This window comes from Cuculus canorus, chromosome 18, assembly GCF_017976375.1.
Source record: "Cuculus canorus isolate bCucCan1 chromosome 18, bCucCan1.pri, whole genome shotgun sequence".
Classification (NCBI taxonomy): domain Eukaryota; kingdom Metazoa; phylum Chordata; class Aves; order Cuculiformes; family Cuculidae; genus Cuculus; species Cuculus canorus.
In genome coordinates, this window is record NC_071418.1 from 12,908,349 (window position 1) to 12,930,451 (window position 22,103).

The following is a 22,103-nucleotide window of genomic DNA, read 5'->3' on the forward strand; positions in this document are numbered from 1 at the left end:
TCAAGGCCTTTTGTGTTTAGTAGCATCCAGAGCAGCAGTAAATCGGTCCATTATAATTATGCATTGGTGTAAAAAGTACTGGCCACATGTTAAAACTTGAAATAGGTCAGGTAGCCATCTGGTCTTGCTGACAGGCCTCTGCAACCATAGTTAAAGATTCTCAATTTAGAAACTTTACAACCTGGATAAAATCTGAAAGACGAATCATAAATGGATGTTACAGCTACTGCTCCAACCCCCAGGAATAGAAAAAGAACAGTCAAGACATTTATTGGCTCCTGTTCTAAAAATAGGTAAAGTTTTGTCTACTTCTACTAATAAAAAGGTCTTAATTCCCCACAGGTGATGGCCCCGGCCTCCTCCCCAAGACGTCAGTGGCGGGGGCAGGCACGGAGACCATCTCTGCCCTGTGTGGCCCATTCACCCCTGGAAGCAGGCAGTACCACAGCCCTGCACCGGCAGTGCTGCACAGAACGCTTATTCCTGAAGGACAGGAGATTATTGCACCTTTACATTGTTAAATTTCAGTTAACCTCTCCCCAACCTTTCGGGTAACACACAGTACACTCACATGAGCGGCTCCTGCAGTCAGCTGGACTGCTGAGGTTGGAGTCTCCTTTCTAACTGTGATAAAGGAGGTTAAAGTGATCATATAATCCATAAAAGCAGCAATTTTCCTTTTAGGGCTACCTGAAGGCTTTTTCAGCACAGTATTTTGTTCCTTTTGTGCATTCAGACCAGTAAAAAAGCCCTCTGTACATGCACTGTGGGAAGATGAGGCTTTGTTATGTGACAGGGAAGTGCTCAGAAGAGGCTGTTTTCTTCCTCCGCTCACACCTTGCACCTATGCAGGCTTCTGCTCCCCAGGACAGGCTGAAACTTCACAGCAGCAGAGCGCTGAAGCATCTCCTGCATCCCCCAGAACAGCACCACAAGGCTTGAATTCCACACATAAAATAACCTGGAAGCTTTGCATCAGACGACTGAAATAAAGAGGCTACCCCTTTTTTTCCAAACAGTTCACGTTTATTGATAACAATAAAAAAATCTTTCAAAGACTATTCTGTATTTTATTACCAAGAATGAGGTATTATGTATACAAAACATTTACAGAATTTGATATGCAGTTCATGAGTACAGACAGGAAAGTGCAGAAGGACATTGATAACAGGAAAAAAGCAAACACAAGTCATAGACTGAGAGACGGAAGAAGAGCAGTAATACCACACAAAGAAAGAGCAGGGTATGGGAAATTAATTAGTCAGACTGCAGTGATCAAGCCATATTGCTACAGCACTTCACTTAGAGGAGGATTAACTATTGTTTTTCTGGAATTTTATCTCCCCAGATGTTTGTGCTGTCATGTGCTTTGAGCTCTAAAAGATGTGTTAAGATTTACAGCAGGAAAAACCCAAAGTGCCACTTTTGAGCCAGCTCAAGTGAAAAATAAAAATACAGATCTTCAGACTTGAAAAGTGACTGCAACCCAAAAAGGTCTACAAAGCCAGACACCTCTGGACAGATGTGGAGTGTCAAATGAAGCGGTTTCTTTACAGTTGTCAGCAAAATCGCCATCTGAGAGAGAGAGAGAGAAAGAAAGAAAGGGGACCATCTTCAACCCTTAAAGCCTTGTAAATGGAAAGCAGCTTTTGCAGAGAGCGGTGAGTGTCATTAAGATAAGCCTGCTGTGCCTCCTGCGCCTGGGATTACTGGTTCCTGCGTGTCAAGAATCAAACCCCCTCTTCAGCAGGCTGGGTTCCTCCTAGGCAGGCAGCTCATGCGATTGCCACAGCGTGTGGTTGTCTGCTGTGCAGGTGCTGCTTGCAGAGATGCCTGACACCAAAGCAGTGGCCTGTCTCACACAACAGCATGCTTTGGCGGCCCAAGTAACAGTCTAACCTCCATCTTCAATTTGTAAGTCCCAAAAAAGGCAAAACAGACCGGTTTGGTTCAGTTTCAGAAAACTGGTCTCTTAGCTCCTCTAAATCTGTTACCACAATGCTCCTTTGTCAGCTCTTTCTGACACATTCCACAGCCAAAATGGGCCCACAGGAGGGATGCTCTTAGAGGTTAGTAACCTTCCTCTCTGAAGCTTTGCAGTCATAAATAAGATTTACACTAAGTTCAGAACCAGCTTTCCTCAGGCAGGGCATCTCGTCTCTTAAGTGAGCTCTGCTTTGAAAGCACAAGACCTCTGCAAGCTCCTCTACCACTTACTCACATCAGTGCTGCCTTCCCAAGACTTACAGAGCCTATCAAGCTCTCTACCAGGTGCTGCAGCCAGCACAGTAGCTCCTTTTGCCTGGATGGTTAGTTTAGCTCCAAGAGGCTGGAGAAAGACCAAGCAGGGTCTAAACTATGCAAATCCTCCTGCATTTCAGCCAGAAATCTTCCCTGCTCCACTGCCAGGCATGGTGTGCAGCTGTCTGCTGACAGCCCTCTGCTCAACACTTCTGCCTTTCGTGCTTTTTGCTTTCGAGAAGGGACTTGAAGTGTAAGAATTCCTGAACAGACTTGAACAAAAAGCATTCATCAAGATTGCTTGGGCCTGGGGAGAACAGGGGCAAACTCCAAAATGGCAATTCACTACCCAGCAGTAGCAACAGTGAAAATGGTCGAGCAGGTGCCACTCAGAGCATCTTCTGCTGCATCACTTGGAGTGCAAGATCCCTGTGCAACCTGCCTACATTAAAGCTCCCACTGCTCAGAACTAAAGTGCTCTGCTTCTGACACACACAGGGAAGGGTAAGAGGCAAGAAGGATTGAAAAGTGCACAAGAAGGGTATAAGCCATACCTCCTTCAGACTGATTAAAGAAGCAAGTTTAAGCTGTGCATAAATTCTTGCTACCAACAGAGTGTCAGTAAAATCAATTCATGTGGAGCATACTAAGGAAGTGGAGTGAAACTCCAGTACAGAGCTGGGAACCAATACCCAGACCAATTTTGGATCAGTCCAGCATGACACAGTGAGGGAGAGCCTGCTCTCTGCCTCTCTCTCCACAGTGCTTCAAGCACAAATCCAAGGGAAGAATGAATTGCCTTAACCCATCAAGACCCGGAGCTGAAATCCCCAAAGATGTGCTCATAGAAAAGGTGTTTGCAGCCTGGCCACAGCTCTGTGGGCATGCTTTGAAAAAAATGGACTCACAAAGTCAAGTATCAGCAACTGCTTTTCTTTGTCTCGGACATCACTTAGTGGCAATGGGAGAACAGTTTGCAGCACTGGAAGATCACTGGGGATTTCTTAAGATGGCAAGGAATGTCCTGACAGGAGACTTGCAGTTGATTTCTAATGCATTATGGAGCATTTTTGGTAGGGTTTTTATCTTTTTTTTTTGCATTTTAACATTTACACAGTTAAAAAAAAATATTCTTAACTGATGCACTGGTTATTTTTCCTTTCGATGAGAGCCCTTGTGTTCAGAGTTAGGATCTGTGCAAGCTTACTTCCAAAAATCTATGGCTGAGTTAGGAAAAAGGGTTAAAGTTAAGAGACAAGCTGTTGGATTTAACAAGGACCAAAACAACTAAATTTAAAATTCAAACAGCTACTTTACTATCTATAAAAGGCTTTTGTGGGGTGGGGTTTTTTTGCACAATTGCCAGTTGAATATGCCGTATTGCAGTCAGCTGCCACAGGCGAGGGTCCAGCCATCTCATCCATTTGTTTTTCATCTGTTGTGGCACTACCTGGAAATCATGGAGCTGGAATGGGACTGGCTAGAAGAGGTGGTGGCAGCACTGAGCTGGGAGAATCCACTGTGGCTTGATTCAAGACTGGTCATAGATCCCCTGCAATGAGAACCAAAGTAGCTTTAAGCTTTTGAACATAAAAAGATTTTGATTACTGCTCTGTATCTATCGATATTGTATTTGTTTGCACACTGAATAAAAAGCAACTAACAGTTTTGGTGCAGATACTCAACAGCTTTTCTGCCTCACCACATCAAGATAATAAGGACACCTTGCAAAAACCAGATTTTGTTCAAAGAGACTGAGAACTAGTCTCACCCAAGTATATTAACTGGCAGGCAACTGAACTGACTTAATTCTGTTGAGTTGCAGCCATTTCTACACGACAACCTGCCAAGCCCAACAACTCACACAATGGTTTCAAAGCAGAGCAAAGTGACCAATGAGGATTACAATGAGATAACCCTTTCACACAATAGCTGCCCCCAGTGCCAGTACTGGTTGATTTCTAGCAGGGGAGATTTGATGGATTATGTTTTGGGGGTTTTTGAGGCCTCAGAGAACACAAGTTCTCACAATTTACTGTATTTAAGTGAACATGACACTGGCCTGATCATCCAAGCACTATAAAGATTTGATATCAGCTGACTGTAATGAACCTTGGCCAGACATACCTGAAATCTTCAGATCCTATTACTTCTGTATAGTACATCACTTTACATTTGTGTGAGGAGACCTGTAGAGATGCTAAAACATCATCCACACGAGGCAGGTTGGTTGTAGCACAGGCAGGCATGCTATGAAATTTCCACTGGAGAATATAGAAGCCAGGCCATCTGGTCACGTGCGATCCCTGGAAGCAGACACAGCAAAAATTGAAAGTTAACTTTGTTAACACAAAGGTTTGTAGGCTTAGAATTTCTTTTCCAAGCTTAGAAAAACTGCATTCAAGCCCAGAATTTTCTCCCTAGTGCCAATATTTCAGCTCCTCAGCCAACTGGCAGTGCTTGCCAACCCTCCCCACACAGCATCCTTGTAAAGTTATGACAGAAAGTCAGCTGATTCTCCTGATTTTTGACAGTGTCAAGAGGTTAGGATTCAAATGCACTGAAAGGACAAAGTTCTTATTTAAAACAACATCAATTGTTTTCCATTTATTTTCACTAATGGCTGTCCTTTGAGACTGAAAAGAGCAGTCAAGGCTTCTGCCTCACAGAAAGAGAAAGCACAGGTCAAGAAGTCACTGCTCAAATTTCCAGTTTAACACTTCCCATCAGATGACATCAGGAGCTCCTTTCCCAAGGGCTCTTCAACTCTTATTTCAAGTCAGAAGGAATAGCATTGGCAGAGTGGGACTGTAAACATGCCGCATGTAATATCAAACTTAAAAATTGAAGGACAGGTTGCAAGTGCTACAAAAAAGAATCCAGGAGCCTTGGTGACAGGGACCCCCTTATGGTGGCTGGTAGGGGGACAAACACACAGAAGCTCAGTCTTGATTTCCAGACTTCTGGCATTACTGAGGTAAGACACTACAATATTCTTCAAACACAGACTGTTTGCTTGCAGAAAATAATGGTCAGAAATTACACCACAAATGACATCCTGCTACTTTCTGGATGTTCACTACATCCTAGATGGCTTTTCTATCTTCCTTGATCAATCTCAGTCACTATGGGACTGATGCAATCTCCCCTCACAGCAGATCCCGTGTAAATACTATCCCCGTTCCTCGCAGCATGCAGCTAGGAACATAAGCTGAAATGTCGGCCAAAAGCAAGCAGACAGTCCGGAGCTGAATCACCACTCAGTCATCAATAACAGCTGTGAATCAGCTCATCCGTTTGGAGCTAGATCCCACGTGAGAATTCCGCAGTCTTACCTGCACACTCTCCCCTTCTTTGCAGATAAGAGGAGACTCGACCATACTGTAATCACGCCCCAATTGCCAGACTTTGTCTATCAACTGGACGTTGTTCCCACCAGGAGATGTAATACTGTGAGCTCCCAGAGAGTCCTTTTTAGGAGGCTGTGGGGCTCTTTTTGAATGAAAGATGTTAAAAACGATGTCGCCCTTGCACACGTCAAAATCCCATGTGATCACAGATGAGGCATCCACAATCTGAATGAGAACCTGAGACCAAAGAGTTACGTCAGACAATAGCAATTTTCTCAGTAAAGACAGAAATTCTACCAGAAAAGACAACAAACTCCAGATGTTTTGTTGCTGGGCTTAATTTAGACTTTTTTAAAAGGCAGTGTGGACACATTCTCTCCCGAATGAGTGTGCTGATTTTAACACATGATTTTCAGAAGCTCTCACATAGCTTCTGAGGTCATCGTTTGTCTTTGCTTAGAAGGGCACTGCTTTGAATGGAATGAAAAACATTTGAATTCTCTAAATAACAAAATGATACCAGGAATGGTCTTAAACTTCAGCTACTAAAGGATCACTATGCACCAGAATTATAGAAGAACAAGACGGAAGCATGGCAACTAAATAATGAAGTTCTGAAACATTTTCAGTTTAGGAGACAAAGACCAGAGCAGAACATTGATATTAAGTAAAAGAATAGTAAGGCTGCAACCATACCTCATGTGGAGCTCCTTTAAAGACACTTGCAGACTGGTAGATTGTTTCAGTCCAAAGCTTTATGTCTTCATTTTCCAATTCTTCTGCTGTCCGGTAGAGGGACTTGGGAACCAGCCCACCCTCTGGTACTTCACACTAAAAGCATAAACAGCCATTAAAAAGTATCCCCTCTTAACACCCAACAACCTGTCCTGCTCTCTGCCTGCTACCTTCAGAAACAAAACCGACGTTCAGCAAGCACTCTGTAGAATGAGATCTGAACAGAGTCTGAAAGTAACTTTATAGCTTGTACATCATATGTACATAAATTTATTTTACAATGATCTGGTTTAGATGAGTTTGCAGAGCGAGACACCAGAGGACAGATCTTGTATAGACAGAACAGCAAGCTCCACACAAAATGACTAGGCAAACGCTATCATTATTACTCATACTGCCCTAGAGTCAAGAAAGAAGTGAGCCACTTGGGAATCCTATGGAAAGCAGCAACGGCAATTTGGTCTACAAACCATAGCCTACATGCCTGGAATAACAACTGAGGTAGCTAAATTTAAGGATGAAGGATGGTAGGGAGATAGAATTTCCAAACAGGTAAAAGGATATTGCAGTCAGGAAGGTAACAGTTTAAGTTACACTGTCTTGACAGCTCAGAACCGATTAGACAACTATGTGATCAGGAACAGGTTCCACAGAAGTGTTTGGGGCAGGAGAAGCGGTCGATGACTGAATTACAACAGAGGATTGAAAGCATCTTTGAAAAGTCATTTTTGTTCCAGCACTCAGAAGTAAAGAAAACCAGTAACAGGGCCGATGGCTTTCAACCCTGCCTGGCTATTTTAGTAAGCTATTTAATATACATTGTAGAGGAGTATTTTACTTCTCTTCAAAGTGGATCCAGAAGGAAATACTAAGCCTGGAATCCTACATTATAGTCCCCGCTTCCAAACTACATTAGGAATCATCCTGTGCTTCAAGGCTTCTTTGTTTAGAGGAGTGAAGGGGGAAAAATAAAAAAAAACAAAAAACCCCACAAATAAATTGCTATATGCACTAATTCATATTCATACCATGCACTCTCCACCAAGAAAATCTGGGATTATTTCTTTGTCGATGTAATCCAGCAGCCCCCCAGGACCCTGGTAGTCGTTTCCAGCATAAATAAGGAATTTCTTTCTAGTGTTGTCATCAATGAATGGACTAACCTACAAACAAAGAAAAACACAATAAACCAGGCTCTCACATTTTTCTTGAGTCTATATTGAAGAAATTGTTTTGATCGCATTAAGTGTTACCATCCTTGTTACACAGAGTTCACACTACAAAGAAGCTAAATTAACTCATTAAGTAAGCAAGTTCTTAGGTACTGTTTTTTAATCCACCCCAGGAATCCTATAAAAGTGATGTTTACAAATAGTAACTTTTCTCACTTATAAAGCCTGTACTCTAAAATCCTTTTACAAACTACAAGTGCATAGCAGTGTACGGAAAGGGCTAAGGAATAGCTTGAATTACAAACATACCAGTGTCCAAAGAACTGGGAATACTCGAGGTGCTCTTAGGATAAGAAGACGACCCAAAGTCTCTGGGTAATTAGCTTCAACCACCTCAATGATTCTTAGCAATGCTTTGACACCAGGTCTCCATAAATGCCGCATGTTCAAACCTTCTAGATCTACCAGACAGGTCCAAGAGCTGAATTTAAGAAAAAGAAAAATTTCAATAGGGTCAGAATTCTCCTTTCTTGTACAAGTGTCCAATGTACTGAAATGTGTGGACCCCGCTGCCTGCTTTGGTTTCTTCTGCTCTACTTCCTTGCTTCACGCTATCTGTAGACACTGGAGTTTAAGGTCCTTAGAATGAAAATGTCTCAGAAGGTGCCACGCATAAGGTGTGTGCAAAGATCACTTTGTTCACTATGCAGATCTTCCCACAGACATTTCAGACTCCAGGTGAAAGTTAACAGGAAGCAGAAAAAAAACCCCGTCAACAGTCAGCCCAAAAATGTTAAATCACTGCTTCTACTGGGAAATCAATTAAGCAGCCACACTGCTGATAGGAAGCAATTTAAAATTCACGGTGCCAACTTCCTACTAAGACAGTACAGTAACAGTGCCACTACAAGTAAAAGCTAATTTGACTGTCAGCTCTCAGGCAGAGAAACCTTTTCTAGAGGAAGAGTTACGTTCTTAACACTCAACACTAAACTTCAGCATATGCTTTAGTTACTTTCCAAGTTCAGGTCTTGCCCTGAGCACAAATTCAAGATTTACAGCTGTGATGCCCAAGCTTCTACCCACTAAATTATGCAGAAGGCTTCTATGAAACAACAAACATTTCTTTGTTTAATACATAGTCCTTTAGGATTACTTCTACAAATGAGGATCCAGTAGGCAGCACGATTTCACACTTGCACACACAAAACCCACCAAATGGATTCAACCTCCCACTGAGAGCTAGGACAGCAAGTTCTTTAACAGAGAAAAGATCAGCAGACATACCACCCATCCCTGAGCCTCTACAGATTAAGGGAAAGAGCCAGAAATTGAAGAGAGTCCAAGAAACACTGTTTCTTTTCAGGGCCAGCCTTGCATTAACTTCACACCCTTGAAACCACTTCGCAGTCAGCACTTTCCAAAGTGACCCCTTCAATGACCTAAAGCTGGGATAGCAAGCTGGTTTTCACTGAATTTCACATGAAGTCATGCCAGTACTTGGAAAACGAGACCCCAGGGTTCACAGGAGCCTCATGGCCTTACCTTGGACCAAGAGCTGAGTAATCACATATGACAAATGGAGAATGCAAACGAGAACCGACTGTAGTGAGCCTTGGTATGGATTATGGATGAACAAGTAACATGCAAACAAGACCTGAAACTACTGGAAAGGTTATTCACAATATTATTGTGGCCTGACTTCTTTGGGAAGTCTGTACTGATGTCTGTCTATAGAAGTCCCCAGAAACAGAAGTGAGGCCACATTGCTCTGCAGACATCCAACAGCAGAGGAGAGTAGAAGCCCAACACCCTGCATGTAGAACTATTATGAGCAGACACTGAGACCGCTGGAGCAGATATTGCACTACCCTCAGGCCTAGCCACGCAGATTCACTCTGGCTCTGTTAACTCTAACTGTACTTATACCTGCATGTGAGACACAGCCTACCCTCTGACTGTTTCATTTAATAAATCGTGCTCAGCAGCATCACATTGCCAGACGTTCCCCCCATGTACACCATGAAACCACGTAACTCCCAAAGAGCAGATCCACTTGTTGTATTTTACCTTATTGGTCTGCCAAACACTTTCGTATTCTCCTCACACCGCCTCAGCCCTTCTTCATTTATCGAAAGAACCTGTAGAAGGAAACACGTTGTTTAGAGAACACAGTCTTAAACTCAGTAGATGGGATAAAAAATGTTTATAACCAAAGGCTAATTAAAACTACAGGCTCAAACCAGCATAATTTTTTTCCCCAAAGAATGAACTTGAAATCACTAAATTTATCACACTGGCTGATCTTGTTGAAAAAATAAGCACACGTTTCCATAAAGGCAGTAAAATGTAAACAAGATTCTCCCGAGAACAGAGACCCAAGAGTGATACAGACAAGAAATCTGCCTACATTTCTGCCTCTGTAAGCAGTGATTTCGTATTTACTCAGAAATTAAAGCCCCTTTTTAAGTCACAGAAAGTACCCTTGAAAGAGAACTAGGGCAAACAAAATTTAGTATGTGCCTGGGAATGCCCCTAAAGAGAAAAAGTAAAATCCAGCCGCTGCTTTGAGTGGTTACTATGGCTGTGACTGTCAAAAAAATTACTGCAAACCTGGAATTCTGCCAGTTTTCTGCTTGGAAACCAAGGAGATCCACATTAACATTGTCTGAATGATGTCTTTAGGGAAGGCAAAATTGCAGGCAAGTAAAAGTAAAATATCCTTATCCTTGGACAAATTTTAAGCATGGCATTTTCTCTTCTGTACAAATGCAGAGGCTTCAGTTTGAAGCACTGCACAAACTACAGAAAAATCTGTGAAAAAGCTAACTAATAACTATGGGAGCTGCCAAGAACTACGCCTTTCCACCATCAGTTTGCAATTGGAAAGAATGCAGAAGATCAGCTACCAGGAGCTTTCAGATGTATTGAAACCAAAAACAGAAAGCCAGAGAGTACATCAAAATATCCACTGCGACGAATGTTCTGGCAGAGGAGGAAACTCTAAATGCAAGTACTACATTGTTAGCAACTTGCTGGCTCCAAAAATACTTACATATCGAAGCAAGGCCTCCTCCCCAAGAGCTCTTACTAAGCCTTTGGTATCCATCTGTCCCAATCTCAGCACATACAGCGGGCGACCATCTGAATAATGAGAACAAAGATATCAACATAACCCTTATTTTTACAGCAACACACAATTTGAGTAAGTTAGTTTTATGCTAAAAATCCAAATGGAAACAAACCAGCTCAAACTTTGTTGTACAGCTGGAAGAGGGAGAACCTGGAGCAGAGAGCAATTTACCCTGTCCAACTGCACCAAAAGACTGCCTGTAAATGAACTGCTAAAGTTTAATGGAGACATCTTCACAGAATCTTCACAGAATCTTGATGCAAAAATAGCTCCCTTATCTGAAAGGGAAGTTCACAGGACTTCAGCAAGAACAGGCTCTTAGTCTACACAGTATACACAATTAAAGACACAGGACTATATTCAGCTTCCAGGACAGCCAAGATACATGAAAAAAATTTAGTCCATTAACATAACTGAAGAGTTGCAGCGAAGGCTGTAAGCCTTCTATCACTCATGACCCGATACTGCTTCAGATAGCTTACAACACCTTTTTTGAGAAGTAGCTACACTGAGTTCTAGGAATTAATGAAATAACGTGTTAATCCAGAGCCTTGCTTTCTGCAGCATTTGCTGGAGTCCCACCTTTCAGCTATGTCATCATACATTACACAGAACTGGCACACAGCCTCACCTATGTAGATTAAGCCTGGTGAGAAGAGACTCTATTCCAGAGATCAGCTTCAGATGGACCCTCTGTATGCAAAGCCTCTACTTCTCATGGTGATGTCTCTGCACACTGGGGCATCCTGATATTGCTCAGGACGCAATGACATCAAGCTTAACTGCATTGGCTGAATGAACCAAAGCTTGCATTGCTGGCTCTTCATAATAAAAGCTCACATCTGAAACATCTTCCATCCTCCTCCCAAAACTGTGATGCACATTTTAAGCTTTGCTTCATCTACTCTAGTACACAGGCTAAATTATCACCAACGTACAAAACTGAGTAAGTTAAGACACACAATCAAAAAAAACCACCTTTCTAGACAAAAACCTCCCCAAAGTCCTGTTCTGTTTAGCTTTGCTTCTGTCCACGAACTGCACACAGAGGTATCAAATCATCATTAAGTCCTCTGGGACACAAGGAAAGAAACTGTTAAAATATGCTATTAAAAAACAAAAACCAAACCAAATCAAACCAAACCACCCAAACAAAAATGCCAAACAAACAAAAACCCCAAAACCAATCCACCAGAACTGCAGTGTGAAGGCAAGTTATTTATTTGGCAAAGACACTACCCCCAATGGAATTTCAGCCTTCTGTATTTTATCAGGTGGTCTAAAAGAAAATGTTGTTTTAACATCAGCACACTTATCTTGGAATGTACTGTTTAGCTTTTGAAACACTAAATAAAAAGTGCTATTAAGCTTCCTAGCAAGTCTCCCTCCCTCACAGATGTACACACATCCAAAGCCAAACTAAGAGCACACTAACCCTGGTCCACCCAAATGCCACGTGAAGGAAAGTCTCAGCTGACAGTGCTCTATTATCACTATATTTTATAGTCCATTAGAGCTTTGTGGTTTAAAAACACACTTGACTGAAGCAGTCCTGGCAAAATAAAAGCCACTCACATGTTCAGAAAACTGCTAACTGCAAGCCAAAACAATGACTTTTCTTCTTTTGCACTATCTGCTCATTCTAGACAATATGCTTCATAATCAGTGCTGCCTTTGCTTTAGTGCTAAAAGCGCTACAGAATTCAGCTAGCTTGGGTCTGGTGCGTTTAGCATATGTAGAAGGAGCGGAGCCATACCAGAAAAGAGGATTTAAAAAAAGAACCTAGCACCCTAAAATGTTAAATTACAGGGAATTGCTCAGTTCTGAAATTCTGTTTCCGTTAGGCCAACCAGAGCTTTACTTGTGGGCGTGCTCGTAAAGAGATCAAAGGAACTTAAGGGGAAGGGAGGAGGCATGAAGTTCACCACAAGACTAGAGAACTTCTCAGAAAAACATTAAACAACCCTTTGATGCACTATGTACCTTTCTACTCACTGGCAGGACCCTGTTATATGCTACTGACAGAGGAAATCTTTGCAAAGGAAGAACAAGGAACTAATAGAGAGGGAGAACTCATTCACAGATCTTTCCCCCTACAATCTTTACAAGCATATTCTCATTTTCCGTTTTCTCAGTTTGAGGTCTGTCAAACCCAAAGCAGCAGGGGAGAGCTATTCAAGCTCTCCAGCTTTACGGTGATTAAAGTTCTGCTGTGTTCTCCCTGTCTCCTGGCCACTACTGCTGACACCTTCCTGTCCCGCTTCGTATGTGGCTTGTAACAGGAAAAGCTAGCAGAAACAATGGTGCCTAGTGGGGAAAAGACTGAATCAGAACACACACAGCTCACAGTAAGACATCATTTCCTTATCTACAGGGCCCAGCTTGCCTCAAGCAACAAATTCCAAACCATTTCATTTCTGTGTATGTATCAGCAACGAGATCAGCGCACGATAAAGCAAGCGAAAGGACAGGGGAGTGCATCAGGCATAACTGTTCATATTTTAAAGATCTGGCTGTGGCTCACTATACAACATTAATTCAGCCAAAGCTTCTTCCTTTCTTATATAAACCTGCTCTATTTCATGTTTTTGCAATGTTCCACTTCTCATCATTAAACTGACTGTAATGCCAAATAAGTATTCATTTATGCCATCAGCACACTTATACAACATCAGAAATAAGTTGATTAGAATAATACACTTATTTACAAACATCTTTTAATCACTGAAAGAGCCTACCCAGCATTTGCATAACACCCCTTTAAGCATCTCCGAGCACTACAGAGGCACAGTTAATAACTTTAAGCTACCAGCAAACCAGAGGTCTTCGGTGTTAAATATGTCTGGATTAGTCAGAAAGATTAAGGACCCAGGAGTCTGCCTCCACCAGCAAAGGAGCTGGCAACATCAATTTAAATGCATTTAGTATATAACAACTGAGAAGTTGTAACCATCTTTATAGTCACTTCTAGTTAGCAGAGGGATAACTACCACCTCTAAAGGCTGTTCAGTATCCTCTGTATAAAGCATACCTTTGTCATGGTGATGCCAGCCTCCTGCATAGTAATCCTGGAGTACTTGAGGAGGGTTCCAGGTGTCCAGAATGTAGTCTACCTGGTGCTGCTTGCGCCACGTCAGTGACTGGCAAAGGATCTCTCTTGCTTTATCAATGTTGAAGTCTCGGGCACGTAGGAATCTTAAAATATGCTCATCCTTTGGGATCTATTAAAAATAACAAATGCACACCTAATTTTGCCTTCAAGGCTTGAAACAAGAACAAAAAGACCAAACAAAAGAAGCTGAAAGGCATGCAGGGGGATGCAAGAGGATGGTAATACTGGAAATTAAGCAAATCAACCTTTTCAGCAAAAACATGAGCCCCATCAGGTACTGCAGCTACCTTCATATAACGGATATAAAAGTTTCATGAACTCTAATATAATCATTTACACCTGTATGGCCACACCAATGTAGTCCAATTGAAATCAGTCTAGGGGCCAAACACAGACTGTATTTCATTGCTAAATAAAAGGAAGCTGAGACACCAATGCAAATCACAAGCCACTGGAAAACCCCTAGCCTTGCCATCAGCTATTTAACTGGCCACAGTGCTTCCTTTTCAGTACTGCACACAGATTTGAGAAGATGACGTCTGGCCAAACCAAACATGTAAAATAAGGTTATTGTAGAAGCAGGCAGACTTATAAAGCTGGTGTTATTCCCGTGTGCTGGTTTACTGACATTCTGAGAGGCAGTCATGCTAATCATTTGAGCATCTCAGCTGGACAGTCACAATGAACTTCTATTGCCACTGTACAGACTTAATTCAGGTTTTGATCACGGATGGCCACTTAACAGGAACAGATCACCACAGGAGGTGTGGCATGATGTTTCACCAAGTCCACCTTGTAGATCACTCATTTTGTGACAGAGCCACAAGAAAACAACAGTAACTTACTTTGCCTTTGTGCGTCTCCTGGAGCCACTGCCTCAGTCGAATGAGGCAGCTTTCCTGCATTGGTGTCAAGTCGCCCAGATACCGCTTGATGTAGTCTGCGTCTAGCTTGTCTAAAAGGAGATATACAGGTGATTAGGGTGGTCCTGAACTGACCTGGTCAATGTAGTAAATGATCTTATATGCTTATATCCAAAGAAGAGAAGCAGCTGCTCTGTGTTCTTGGCAGTTAGACTCGAACAAAGTTTCTTTGAATCAATGCAAAAATGTGCAAGGCAACATACAGTGTCATTTCATTGTTAAACTGAGAAGATCAATTCTCCTTCTGCAGCTAAAAAGGAGCAAAACTCTGTAAAAGCATTTTGCCAGTAAATTCAGATTTGTTAATCCACAGTGCCATAAAGCTTGCCGGAAAATATTTGAGAGAAGTTTTGATCTAAATCTTCCAGTGCAAGTATTTTCCCCAATTCCCTTATTAACTGGGGAAGGAAGATACAACAGAAGACTGCGAAGGGAAGCTTCAGCCCTTTCCCCCCATTATTCCTACAGCTATACCCATCTCTGAATTTCAGGGCAAACAGGCTACCAAATTTGCAACCCATTGAACAGCAAAGTGAAGAGTTCTCCCACTCATATCTGACCTTCGTTCACTATGAAGAAGCAACTCCTAACAGCCATCCAAGCTACCCCATGTTACTGCTTTGCAAGTCTGCACTTTTAACATTATATGTTACCAAAAGAGACAATGTGAAGATATTCAGCTGCCCATGAGAAGCAGCACAGTGCTGAGAGCCCCTACAGTACAAAGAATTCCACCAAAACGAGTCAGATCACCATACCATCAGGTGTTCCTGCTGTGGGCTCTGAGGTGCTGCCTGAGGTGTTGAGGATCTCCTTATTGTTCAAGGCCTCCTTTGTGGCAGAGTCTGGTATGTTAACAGCAGGTGAAACTGGGCGTCTTGCATGGGATGTGCTGCTCTCCAATTTACATTCAACAGGAGGAGCCCAACGAGGAATGAAAGTTATTCCTTCTTCCTCCAGCTGCTTCAGGTAGTATTCTATTATTTCTTTGCCCTTTAAAAAAGAAAATTTACTTCAACTACTAAAACCACTCATTTAGACACAGAAAAGACCAGCCAGACCTCTCTGAAGATTCCACTTGAAAATGCAGAGCTACACACACACTGCCCCCAGCTGAAGAGTGAACAGCCCAGCTTTTTGAGCAGAGCAGCCTGTTTCTTAGCAGCAGCTACATTCTCATTTGGTAAGTTAGAGCCAGGTACCTCCTTCACAACTGCAAGCTCACCTTTTTAATATTGCTGGTGTACTGCTTCATGGCAATCTTTTCCACTGTGCTTTCAAAACCAAAAAAAGATTTTATATCCAGACTTGCGGACTGTTCAAAACAGGTCCAGTCTTCATTGTCGGGATGAACCTATTAGTGAAGAGGAGGTCATACAGTTCAGTATTTTTTCCCTCACAATATTTGCAATGACTGTTTCTTGCTTTACAGGTTCACCAAGTCAAAACCATTCAAGTGGAATTTGCAGTCCTTTGCAAAACACAGTTCAGAAAAGGTAATGCTAAAGAACAAAAACCTGAGAAGCCCTCCGACAGTCTCCTGGCTAGCAAAGCACATTTTTCTCTTAAGAAGGAGAGGGCACTGCACCAGCGAAGACCCAAAAGACCAGCACATTTATACAATGAGCATTATCTCATTCTAGGTATGGGTTGTGACTACAGTCTGTCTGTGTAACAGGATAAAATACCGCACAACGAACCTTCTGTTGGTGCTGCAGGTTAGGCTGACAGGCCAAGGCCAGCCAGCGAGCATAGTGTAAGCACTTCCAAGCACTGCAGTCTAGACATGTTTGCAACAGACACTCTGCAACAGATCGCTCCATCCTTGACCTACAAAGTACCCTAGTATTTTGTAGACTGAAAACTACTTTACTTTGTTTCTCCTACAATAATGCTACAGGAAAAAGCAAACTTCTCACTTGGTTGACAGCTGAATAAGCCATCTTAGAACAGTTCCGATTTCCTTCTTAGCTTGTATCTTAGTTTGCCAAGAGATGATCCTGAAACAGAGATGTTACTGCTCTGAAGGAAAGCTGTTTTCTTAACTCTCTTCAGCTAAAACAGACTTGTCTAAATGAATTTCCAGGCTGGACTCTGAACTTGCAGTTATGTAAACATCACGGAAGGCTGGATTTCCAAGCATGCAATTGTCCTGGTGACTTAAGATTCCCCTTCCCCTCACAACATGCTAAAATTGACTGGGAACAGTATCAACACTTTCTAAGGGGACAGCTACGGAAAAAAACACTTCCCTTCATTTGCTGCTTCTGCATAGTGGAACGAGAGGTAGAAGAATAAATAATTTTAGTAAGAAAGACCTTTTAAAAATTACTCTTGAATTAAATCCTGAATTTGTATTTACCCAGTAATTTTTTCGACTGAGTAGAGCAATGGCAAGGAGAAGTGTTGTGTTTTGTACATATTTACTCATGCACTTCTCTCTTCCCTGTTCTATCAGAGCTTTGCAGGTAGAAGAATTGCAGGTAGAAAAGTATTGTCAAACGTGCCTTGGAAATAATAGCAGAAATTTAAAAAAGGCCAAGTAATAGTGTCATGTGGGTCTGATATCTAGTCACCTTTTAACCATGGTTCACAACAGAAAAGGCTGTCATCTGTGCACAAAAAGAACGCTACAGTACAAAGAAATCAGTTACATTTGCTAGCTTTGATTTAACCTTTAATATTGATTTGAAGTTTTCCTGCTATATGTCTGCTGTATGAGCTCATGAGTATGGGCTAAGCCATTCTGAATGAAACATGACAAGAGCATAGCAGCAAGCATGCCACCAGACTCGTCTGTATCAGCAAATATCTGCACTGAAGATCGAGAACAGCCACGATGGAAAGAATTAGGCTAAAACACGGCTGACTTGATGAACATTTGTCTGAGCTTAGCGGAAGGCAAATAAGCTCAGTTGGACTTTCATTTAACAGTTCTACCAGGGTATCATCAGCCTCATCAAGGCCCACGCTGCTATTACAGACCACAGATTTGCCTAAACAGAGCTGTCAAACACAGCAAATCATGTTGTGCTTTGCTCTCCAAGAAGATGCTCAAGAAAGAGGGTACCAAACTTGTTTCAGTTCTTCAAGCCTGTTACATTTAACACTAACAACAATTATCAGTCACAGTGGTGTGTTGTTTACTTTTTCTTGCAAGGCAAATGCCAAGAACAACTCAACTTCTGTTATGAGTGCTGAAACCTGAACACTGACTTAACTCCATCTGTAGCACCACCAAGAGCTTGTTACTCACTGTGTAAGAGCAGTGTTCGTTAATAATCACTCTGTTAGAGAAGGTTTCATTGTAGGCTTCTATATGCAAAGTCCTTTCTCGTCTGTTCAAGGAGTTCTTCTGGATAAAGTAGACATAATCCACTCCCGCAATCTGAGGAAGATGACAGTTCTATATCAAATATCTGTTCAGACACGATATTCATTTGAAAGGATATACAAAATTATAAACCAGGCACTTCAAACCTCATCACCTTTTTCAGTAGCCGTGGTGCATCTATATCCAACTTACAGCGCCGTTCAATCACGTGAATAGCTTTATCCTCACTCTTGTATTCGCTTATGGTGTCACTGGCTACAAACATAGGGATCAGAGGACATGTAGGAAACCTTCTTTCATACGCCTATAAAGACAGAGAGAGAAGAAAACAAACTATCATCACAATTAATTCCTAAGGGTGTGTGTAGGCTTCCTTTCCTGACAGCACCACCATTTAGAGGCACAATGCCCTTCATACCTTTCACAGAAGGGACTGAGCCTTCTTGAAGTCCACAATATAGCTGAAAAACGTCACAGTGCATTCCTAACGATCCATTTATTAATACATTCCTAATACAGCCATTTCCAGGTAACACAATTTTTAAAACGACACACAAAATATCCTACTTCTCCTTCCTTCTTCCAAAAAGGAACTTGTTCATTGCATACAATGGTAATCCTCTTGTCAGCAATAACAGGAAAATAAGACTCTTTCGTTCTAAAATACCACAAGACAAAACAATCGTGTGTTGGATTAAAAAACCCATATGCAAATTATTGGTATTTCACGAAGTTGTTGAAAGGGTTTTCCATAGAGCTCCCAAAGGTTTAATAAAAACATTTCAAAGCCTGTTTCTTAAACTAACAGTGTTTTGCGCATAGGGAGCTTGAAAGCTTTCATAACAATTTCACTACACAGGTTTTCAGCTTACAACTCTGTCCAACAACATACAGCAAGTCTTTCCAACAAAATGAAGCCATTGCACACTTCTGAAGATCCAAACTTTCTGCAAGAACGCAGAGCATTCAGGTTAGCTTCAGTCAGGTTAAAGAACATAGTCATGTAATTAAGTTCATCTCTTACATACTTGACATGCACAGGGAAGATGGCATCAAATCAGACACACTCAGGGAGAAGAGTTCCTCATGGGATGGCCATGAAGAAACTAATTCTTTAGCCTTCTTTCCAAATTCTGAATTCTTTCACTTTAGCTTTTATTGGAACCTACCCGGCTTTGGTGAAAGGGTAGGACTTGCAGGGTATCTCAATGAAGAAAACTTCAGTAACATAAAGTAAACCTGAGAGTAGAAGACGAAACAGCTATTTAAAAGAGCTAAAATCCTCCACTCTGTGCTCTTGAACCGTTTTAACTGCTCTGAATATGGCAGGATTGCTGCACAGAAACAGCACCAACAGGGAAAGGGTGTGGAAGAAAACAAGCAGCAGCTGCAGAAACCATGCAATGGTAGCATTGGAAGAAAAAAAAAAAAAGTCTCTTAATTCTCCCTTTATAAAAATACTGAGTTTGTTACTATGGTTCAAATGTAGTCTGAAGGCAGTGTTTCTATGGTGACAGTGGTGCCGTGCACTAAAACAGTGTAGTTTTTTTTCTCCTTATGCATATTTTTAAACAATTTTTGCAGCATGACTGTTCTGAGATCATAAAGCTCCTCTGTGCTGTCCCAGAAGTACAACCAGGGAGTATACATGCTCCTTTCTTAAAATTTTACATCTGTGCACAGCTGGTTTTGTTTAAATTACGAATAGAAATAGTTTCTGGGTTCAGAGATGTGTGCACAATGGAAGTGACAGAGCATTGCTGCCGTAACACAATAGCAAGCAGTGGGAAAAATCATTTCACAGCTCCAAGAGAAAGGAAGGGAGAGTCCTATTAATAAGGAGTTCTTTCTTTTATGAGGCTCTTGTTCTGGACAGAAGGCTGTACACTTTACAGTTATTCAAGAATATCTCAGTCCTCTCACTGAATAAGTCTCAGCGTTCTTTCTAAATAAATCCCTATTTTAACTATGTTGACTGTAGTTAAATGTTGTCCTGTGTCAGAAAAATTAAAGATTTCCAAAGAAAGCAGAATTGAGAAGTACTTCTGGTTTTAGATTGCTTCATTTAATACTTTTATTTTAGGACTTTACATTACAACAATTATTTGATAGACAGGAGAGAAGGGGAAGTAGATATCTAACATTTATCTCAGTATTTTCAAAGCATTTTTACTTTTGGATCACAATGAATTTTGCCCACCTGAGTAGCCTCCTCAAGTCTCCTTTATTGCACATATAGATGCATTTCTCATCTTAGCTCTCAAAACGCTTCCCATTTGCCCTGCAAACACTTGGAAACTACAACATCACCTGCTCAGAAGTGTTTATTGAGCTGTGAGCAAAAAAAAAAAAAAAATGCCCAAGAAAAATCTGTTGTTCTGAATCGGAAGACTGAATTGAATGTGTTCAATTTGGAAGAGAACAAAATAATTATCTGCCAAAAGTTGGCAAGCTTGATGCTTACAGCAAAGTACTTGAAGGTTTCAAAGAGATAAACAGCAACACAGAATTCTTTCTTCCCTAAAGAACATGCACACAGAGCATTGAAAACTGTTCACAGTCAATTTTATTGGCCTTTTAACTCATGGTGGCGTTATTTCTTTATGTACCATTGCCAAGATATTCTGGTAATGTATTATTTCTCAGCACAGCCTTGTTTGAAGAAAAAGTGATTATAGTAAACCATAGCCACATCAAAATATTCAATTTTATTTAAGCACAACTGTCCCTTCTCAGGTGGAAACAGTTCTCTTTCACACTGCCGAGTAAGCAGGGAAAAGCTCTTAAAGATTACAGGGCACTGAAAGGTCTCTCTTCCCTGTGGACCAACACAGCACAGGAAGAAAACCTGTAATTTGTGGTACAATACAGTAAGAGACACGTGAGTCAAAGCAGCACATGCATCACCAAGACTGAAGCTATTAAAAGAGCATGAGAAGATTAAAGAAAGATCACACACTGCTTTTACTTTTCAAATAATAGAATTGAATGGATATTTCTATGTTACTGGGTGTTTTCAACCAGAAATTTTGTCTAAAGTCCAGCTTTGCAGACAGAAAATAGTTGAACGGCACTATCCAATGTTCCTCAAGCAGTCTGATAAAGCAAAGTATTATAAAACGCTACACACTCTTCCTGTACGGCAGGTCCCTCTTTACAAATAAAATCTCCCTCTCAGGAAAGCAGCTGCAGTAATCCTGATGGACTCCATGCAAGAGCGAAATGCTGTTGCTGTAGGACTACATCTATCTAAGAAGTAAACTGCAAGGATGTTACCTAGTTTTACCATTTTCTCAGTCACATTGTAAAAAAACGTGGTGTGTAGGGATTCTGATATTTATCAAGTGAAAAGCGCACGCATGCTCATCCTCAAAACCTCCACAGCTGGTAGTGGGATTGACATGAAAAGTTGCAACGCCTCTTCAGCTAAGACAGACATCCATGTACAGATCTTTCAATGGAAGTATTTTATGCCTGCAATTCTGTTGTTCCCTCATAATGTACTTTCAGAATTTCCCCCAAGCCTCTGGAACATTCGTGTACTCTGATATATTAGAAGCTGGCATTGTGCATCAAGAAAAACACAGTATGGTGAAGCAGCTTGAACTTCAAATTTAATGGGCTCATTATATAAACCCTTAACTTTCTTAATGCACTTTAACAGCAAGAACACTGACAAATGTAATTTCAACTAAAATAACACTGTATTAAAGCTTCTTTTCCAACTTCCCTTAGCATCTCGTGTTCAGAGTAGAGTCAAAATAACAGGGTTTATTTTACTTTTATCTTTGCTAGTATTTCATCTGTGTTTAAAGACATGAAAGCAATTCAAAAGTGAGATTATTTTAAATCCACTGCAGCCATTTTTCATACCCAAGGGAATTACACTTGCTGCACTGCCCTTAGATTTTAGGATTCTAATATCAGCAATAACAAGATCCTTTCAAAATACCACCTTTAGAACAGCATTTAGGTATGAACCTAAATCCAGTTTTCTGGAGGACCAAGGTCTATGTTCTGGTTTTCTGCTTCTCAAACATGCCTAGAGCTAATAAACTACCCTGGTAATAGGGATGTGTTCAGGCCTCAGTGGAGAAAGTCA

General features: G+C 41.3%; 1 protein-coding gene across 1 annotated transcript; it reads right to left on the minus strand.

The window, feature by feature from the left end:
* Positions 1 to 1,012: 1,012 nt before the first annotated feature.
* SEC14L1 (SEC14 like lipid binding 1) lies at positions 1,013 to 18,305 on the minus strand. Its single transcript, XM_054083388.1, has 14 exons — positions 18,156 to 18,305; positions 17,924 to 18,055; positions 15,893 to 16,021; positions 15,426 to 15,660; positions 14,590 to 14,699; positions 13,664 to 13,853; positions 10,554 to 10,642; positions 9,569 to 9,639; positions 7,808 to 7,979; positions 7,355 to 7,489; positions 6,288 to 6,422; positions 5,577 to 5,828; positions 4,369 to 4,547; positions 1,013 to 3,793 (listed from the first exon to the last, which is right to left on the minus strand). The coding sequence occupies exons 1-14, from the start codon at positions 18,264 to 18,266 to the stop codon at positions 3,688 to 3,690; spliced, it is 2,046 nt and encodes a 681-aa protein (XP_053939363.1). The 5' UTR covers positions 18,267 to 18,305; the 3' UTR covers positions 1,013 to 3,687.
* Positions 18,306 to 22,103: the final 3,798 nt, after the last annotated feature.

Bases quoted from the DNA above. Each gene is read 5' to 3' on its own strand.
- SEC14L1 (XM_054083388.1), bottom strand. From the start codon at position 18,266: ATGTTTGTAGCCAGTGACACCATAAGCGAATACAAGAGTGAGGATAAA. The intron at 10,643-13,663 runs GTATGCTTTATA...CTCATTATTCAG, and splicing joins CTGGCATCACCATGACAAAG to ATGGTCGCCCGCTGTATGTG. The intron at 3,794-4,368 runs GTATGTCTGGCC...TTCTCATTGCAG, and splicing joins ATAGGATCTGAAGATTTCAG to GGGATCTATGACCAGTCTTG.